The sequence below is a fragment of the Coregonus lavaretus genome, assembly GCF_964263955.1.
Source record: "Coregonus lavaretus genome assembly, chromosome: 30".
In the NCBI taxonomy this organism is placed as follows: domain Eukaryota; kingdom Metazoa; phylum Chordata; class Actinopteri; order Salmoniformes; family Salmonidae; genus Coregonus; species Coregonus lavaretus.
Genome location: NC_140017.1, coordinates 10,754,443 through 10,761,267, shown reverse-complemented (window position 1 = coordinate 10,761,267; position 6,825 = coordinate 10,754,443). Strand labels below are relative to the sequence as shown.

The 6,825-nt window shown below is 53.2% G+C and overlaps 1 protein-coding gene across 1 annotated transcript in view; it reads right to left on the bottom strand.

The window, feature by feature from the left end:
* Positions 1-233: 233 nt before the first annotated feature.
* The window catches only part of LOC311105400 (leucine-rich repeat and fibronectin type III domain-containing protein 1-like protein), a gene marked incomplete at both ends in the record, with an annotated part of 70,657 nt that continues 64,065 nt past the window's right edge, over positions 234-6,825 (bottom strand). Inside the window, one exon of the mRNA XM_084147546.1 lies at positions 234-801. Within this exon, the coding sequence (XP_084003672.1) occupies positions 234-801 (568 nt within the window). The remainder of the gene's footprint in view (positions 802-6,825) is intronic.

The following is a 6,825-nucleotide window of genomic DNA, read 5'->3' as shown; positions in this document are numbered from 1 at the left end:
ACCTAGACTTAAAGGAATAAACACAGCATATAAACATGCACACAGACACACACCTGTAAGCACTTACAGAAGCAGTCTGCAGAAATGTAAATGAATACATGTGATCCCTGACCACTTGCCTTGTCTGATAGGAATCACCCACCTTGGACACCAGATAATCCTTGGTAAGAGAGAGGAACCCCAGCACCAGGAAATAAAAAGGGGGCGGGATTGGGGCAGTCCAAGATCCTGTGTTATTGTGATATATCATCCTCGTCCTTCACTGACTTCCCGTAGTCTGGGTTCAAGTCCACTATGGTGGTCCCTTTCAAGGGCCCTCCGAAGCCCCCTTCCGAGGCCTGATGGGATCCCTCATGCCCTACCCTGTCCACTGGGCCAGGAGGCATGGGCCTATTGGCCGAGCCTGAGGACGAGGAGGAGGAGGGGGGGATGGGAGCGCCTCCCCCGCCCGCCGCCTGGCCCCCGTTGGTCTGAGAGCACACGTTGCTGACATGTGCCGCTTTCTGCTTGTAGTGGTTGCTGTGCAGCTTGTACTTCATGAGGAGGATGAAGATGAAGACGAGCACGGACGCCACGATGATACCGCCGATCACGATGATCATGGTGCCGCCCAGGAACTGGTCGTGGAGGGAGCGGCACTGGCGGTACTCGCGCTCGGTAGTGAAAGCCACGCAGCCCACCAGGCGGGTGCCGGTCAGGGCCGTGACGCCGTCGTCGTACACAGCCAGCACGCACAGGTCATAGTCCCGCTGAGAGGCCAGGTCACTGAGTAGGAAGAACTTATGAGATGCAGGGATCATCCTAGAGAGAGAGAGAGAGAGAGAGAGAGAGAGAGAGAGAGAGAGAGAGAGAGAGAGAGAGAGAGAGAGAGAGAGAGAGAGATTATTGACAGAGTGAACATTCTAGCAGTAATCCCATGAAGGCACTGAACTCAACAACCTATACATTCTGTACCTGGAGATTACATTTAACCTTGACTACCCCAACTACACACATACACTCTTATACACTCTCTCTCCTTTGGCAGGTTTACTTTCTGTCTTACAAACACTAGACCACACAGGGGCTAAGGTGTGTGTGTGTGTCTGCTGTTACCCCGGTGGCTAGCGTGCCAAACTGCTCCATTTATCAACAGGGACATAGGGGCCCGGGGGCTCCGAGGTGAGGAGACGTGGAGCGGAATTCCAAAGTGCGGCGTGCCCAAGGGGTAGCAACATGGGTGACAGTGTGTGAATTAAACATTTCTCCTCTAAACCCAGGCGCCAGCGGGGTCAACCTATACGCTCGCACGGCGGGATTCATACTGTCTCAGCGTACCCTCCTCTACCCTGCCTTATCCACAGGTTACACCTGCTGTTTCTATTAAACTGACTTACTCTTACCATCCTGTTCATCCCACTGTATTCTCCTTAACACATTATAATACATTTATGGAACATGCAGAATATCTTCCACCCATAAAGTCAGGGTCATATTATGGTCTGGTGCTTTACTATGAAGTAAAGGTTTCACGAAGAGATATTACTTTTATTATTACGTGTTTTACTTTTCTATTATTTCTCTATTTCGTCTCTCTCTGCACTGTTGGGAAGGGCCTGTAAGAAAGCATTCCAATGTTAGTCTCTGCCTGTTGTTTCTGAAGCATGTGAAGAATAAAATAAGATTTGATGTGAATTTCAATTCCGTGAACATTTCCTTGAAAGGAAAAAAAGGAGAAGAGAGATAAAAAATACTAAGAAAGGTGAAATCTCACTAATTAGGGGGAATAGTTTTGATGTTGAACCTGTTCTGTATGCCCCAGTGCATATATACGCTCATCATTAGTGGATGTTCTGGATGAGTGAAGCTCACTAGCCGCCCACAGACGGGTCTGGCCATTTCATTAGCCCTGAGCCTAGCATACAGTCTAGGTATAAAAAGGGAGGTCGCCCAGGTCAAAATATAATAGGCCCCAATATACTGTATCGTCAGATGTGTCCTCATCCACATCCTCTGGTGGGGCTTTGATGGACATGCAGGGGAAGGCTGGGTCCTCTGCATGTCATGGGGAGGAGGTGGTGGGGATGGTGAATGAGGAGCAGGACCTGACCTTGCCACAGCTCCTGTCACCAGTCTGTCACATTAGAGATGGGAATATGGATGTTACAGGAAGGGGGCGGGGAGGGGTTAGGGGGACATGGAGAACTGTGTGCGTGTGTGTACTCTTGTGCGTGTGTGTGTGATCATGGATGTCAGTGTGTGCTGAAACCTCTCTACCACATGCTTTCTATAATGTCTATGATGTAGAATAGTCCTCTTCTCATCTTCTCATATAAGACTGTCTCAGAAGAGACCGTACAGACATAAAGGCAGTTAGGTAGTGATACCTGGAGTAAAAAGATGGACAGAGAGAGGGAACAAAGGAAGAGAAATAGGGAGTCCAGTCGACTTGAGGTAAGAAAGAAGAGAGAGGCCTGTCATGAGCCTCTCACTCCACCGGGTTACCACCTTAATTTTCTTCCACTCTGCTCACCACTCTCTCTACTCAGCCTAACTAGCTCCACCTGTCCCTGCTCTGCTCTGCTCTAATTACTCTGCCAGCTGCGCTGCATTACCCACTACCTCTCCCAGTATTTAAGGCCCTGTCTTTCAGCTCTCCGGTGTCAGATCGTCTGCAAAGCTCACACCTGGAACCTGTTTGCTCGCGCTTCTGGCTCACCCTGGTTTTGTGACCCCGGACCTGCCTGATTTTTGGATACTCTTCTGCCCCAGGAGATCCAGACCTGCTTCTGCCATAACGACTCCTGACTACTCTTCAATCCCGGTAACTCTGACCAGCCTTCTGCCTTGCTACTACGTATTTTGGATTTCCCTTGAACTGTACTGCTGCCTTGTTTCATTCCGCCCTGTTGTGTCTGTGTCTCCCCCCCCCCAGGACTTCTGGACCACCCACCACCGGCTTCATAGGACGCATCGCTGCCACTGGGGGGGGCACAGACCCAGCACATTGGACGGGATCCCTGTTACCCCTGGAGCCTTCATTCACTCCCTACTTCCCTTTTCCCTTAAGTTTTAATAAACTTTCTGGTGTGACGCAATTGTGGTCCTCTGGTCGTCTGTCTGAACCGTGACAGTACGATCTGACCATTATGGACTCAGCGCACACTTTCCCCGACATGGAAACCGATGAGCATGAGCAGCAGTTCCAGCAACAGCAACAACAACTCGCCATGATCATTCAACTCCTCACCAACCTTACCCCAGCCAGTCTGCCCACCAGCCCTGCCCCCGAGTTACCTGCCCCGGTCATTGCAGCCGCTGCTCCGGAACCCAAGATTGGAAACCCCGAGCGGTTCAACGGCGATTCAACCCAGGTCCGGCCATTCCTGACTAGCTGCCGACTTCAGTTCTCCTTGCAGCCAAGGACCTTCGCCACGGAGGGGGCTAAAGTTGGGTATGCCATCACTCACCTGACGGGCCGAGCTCGACTCTGGGGAACAGCAGAGTTCGAACGTCAAACCCCCGCATGTGCAACCTTCGACCTGTTTGCTGAGGAGATGCTGAAGGTGTTTGACCTGGATTCACCAACCGCAGAGGCGTCTCGTGAACTGTTCAGTATTCGACAAGGCAGACGTACAGTCGCAGACCATTCCATCGACTTCCGAACCCTGGCTAGACGAAGTTCTTGGAACACACCATCGTTGGTGGACGCGTTCTTCCATAGTTTGGCTGACTATATCAAGGACGAGTTGGTCTCCCATGAACTGCCTTCCACTCTTGATGAAGCCATCGCACTGACTGTCAGGATCGACAGAAGGATACAGACCCGTCGTCGTGAGAGGGGGCGCCAAGGTCCACCTACTACCGGCATTTGGAGAGATCCGACTGGGCTCCTGTCATCTACTGCCACTCACCCAGGTCAGCTTGATCAGTCTGAGCCTATGGAGATTGGGCGAGCCTCTCTCACTCCTGCAGAGCGCCAGCGCCGCTTCACCTCAAACCTCTGCCTCTATTGTGGAGGTGATGGACATCGTGTGGTAACCTGCCCTTTAAAGGGTCGAAGCTCACCGGGTATAGGGGGAGTCCGGTTGAGTTCAATGACCATCCAGTCCTCCGACCGCAAACCCCTGCTGCAAGTTCACCTCCGCCTCTCTGACTCAACTCACACCCTGGCTGCTCTGGTGGATTCTGGCGCCGAAGCCAACATAATGGACATCAAGCTGGCACGCCAACTGGGACTGGAGAACCTCCGTTTGACACCTCCTATTCCTGCCCGGGCACTGGACGGACACTTACTCGGATCGGTCACTCATGTCACGGCCCCGGTCTCGATGGGTCTGTCCGGAAACCATCAAGAAACTATCCAGTTTCACCTGCTCCCCTCTCCAGGCCAACCCCTCATCCTGGGTTACCCATGGCTCCGCCGGCACAACCCTCAGCTCGACTGGGTGACCGGGGTGATCAGGGAGTGGGGAGAGGACTGCCACCGAACCTGCCTGCTTGCTGCCGCACTACCCCCTCGGCCAGTACCTACTAACTCCGCTCCTGACCTCTCCAATGTCCCAGAATGCTACCATGGTCTCAGAGAGGTGTTTAACAAAGCAAGAGCCACATCTCTGCCCCCTCACCGACCGTACGACTGTGCCATCGACCTCCTCCCTGGAACAGCCCCTCCAAAGGGTCGTCTTTATTCGTTGTCTGCTCCTGAAAGAAAGTCCATGGAGGACTACATCAATGGCTCTCTGTCCGCAGGATTAATCCGTTCATCTTCATCTCCTGCTGGTGCTGGCTTCTTCTTTGTGGGGAAGAAGGACGGATCTCTTCGCCCCTGCATCGACTACAGGGGACTCAACGACATCACAGTGAAAAACCGTTACCCTCTGCCTCTGCTCACCTCTGCTTTTGAGTTGCTCCAGGGAGCCACTGTTTTTACCAAGTTGGATCTCAGAAACGCTTACCACCTAGTGCGGATCCGGGAGGGAGATGAATGGAAAACCGCATTCAATACACCCACAGGCCACTACGAGTATCTGGTTATGCCTTTTGGCCTCACCAATGCTCCTGCTGTGTTCCAGGCTCTAGTGAATGATGTACTGCGGGACATGTTAAACAAGTTTGTCTTCGTTTACCTGGATGACATCTTAATCTACTCCAGAAACCTGTCTGAACACACCCGCCATGTCCAGCAAGTCCTTCATCGTCTTCTGGAGAATTCCCTCTACGCCAAGGCAGAGAAATGTGAGTTTCACGTCAAGACAGTGGCCTTCCTGGGGTACATAGTGGCAGAGGGAAGTATCCAAATGGATCCTGCCAAAGTATCAGCAGTCACTTCATGGCCAGTTCCGGAGAACAGAAAGAAGCTGCAACAGTTTCTGGGGTTTGCTAACTTCTATAGAAAGTTTATCCGGAACTACAGTACCGTTGCTGCCCCTCTCACTGCTCTAACCAGCACCAAGCAACCCTTCACCTGGACCCCAGCAGCCGACAAGGCCTTCAGTACCCTCAAGGTGAGGTTCACCTCCGCTCCCATCCTCCAGATGCCTGATGTGGACCGGCAATTCATTGTGGAGGTGGACGCCTCGGATGTGGGAGTTGGTGCTGTGATTTCTCAGTGGGCTGCGGAGGATAGGAAGCTCCATCCCTGTGCCTTTTTCTCACGTCGGTTGTCCCCCTCTGAGTGCAATTACGACATAGGGAACCGTGAGCTGCTGGCTGTGAAGCTTGCCTTGGAGGAGTGGCGTCACTGGCTGGAGGGGTCCACCATTCCATTTCTCGTTTGGACCGATCATAAGAACTTGGAGTACATCCGCACGGCCAAACGGTTGAACTCCAGGCAGTCCCGCTGGGCCCTGTTCTTCACCAGGTTTAATTTCACTCTGTCATACCGGCCTGGATCACGCAACACCAAGCCAGACGCCCTCTCCCGTCAATTCCAGAAGGATGACACCCCCTCCAAGGACCCTGTGTCGATTCTGCCAAGTCCCTGCATCGTTGCAGCTCTGACCTGGGCTGTTGAGGAACAGGTGCTGGAGGCTCTCCGTAACCAGCCAGGTCCCAGCACTTGCCCAGCTGACCGCCTTTTTGTCCCCGAAGACCTGAGGTCCCAGGTCGTTCAGTGGGGACATGACTCCCGCCTAGCTTGTCACCCTGGCTCCACCCGCACTTACAACCTGCTCGCCCAGGGGTTCTGGTGGCCCTCTCTGAGAAAGGATGTACGGGAATTCGTCCAAGCCTGCCCCATCTGCAACCAACACAAGTCGTCCTGCCAGCCCCCAGCCGGATTGCTGCAGCCCCTGCCTGTGCCCAGACGTCCCTGGTCTCACATCGCCCTTGACTTTGTCACGGGGCTGCCCCCTTCAAGTGGCATGACCGTCATTCTCACCATAGTTGACCGTTTCAGCAAGATGGCACACTTCATTCCCCTCCCCAAGCTCCCAACCGCCAAGGAGACCGCCCAGGTGGTCCTGGAACACGTCTTCCGGATCCACGGACTGCCAAAGGATGTAGTTTCTGACCGTGGTCCACAATTCTCCTCCGCTTTTTGGAAGGAGTTCTGTCACCTGCTGGGAGCCACAGTCAGTCTGACTTCCGGATTCCATCCCCAATCCAATGGGCAGTCAGAGCGGGCTAATCAGGAGCTCGAGAAGGCACTGCGATGCATGACTTCACGCAACCCCCACTCCTGGTCGCAGCAATTGACATGGGTGGAGTACGCACACAATTCTCTGACCTGCTCTGCCATCGGTATGTCCCCTTTCCAATGTGTTTATGGATACCAGCCTCCTCTATTTGCCAGCCAGGAAGAGGAGGTTACTTGCCCATCTGCACTTGCTTTTGCCCGTCGAT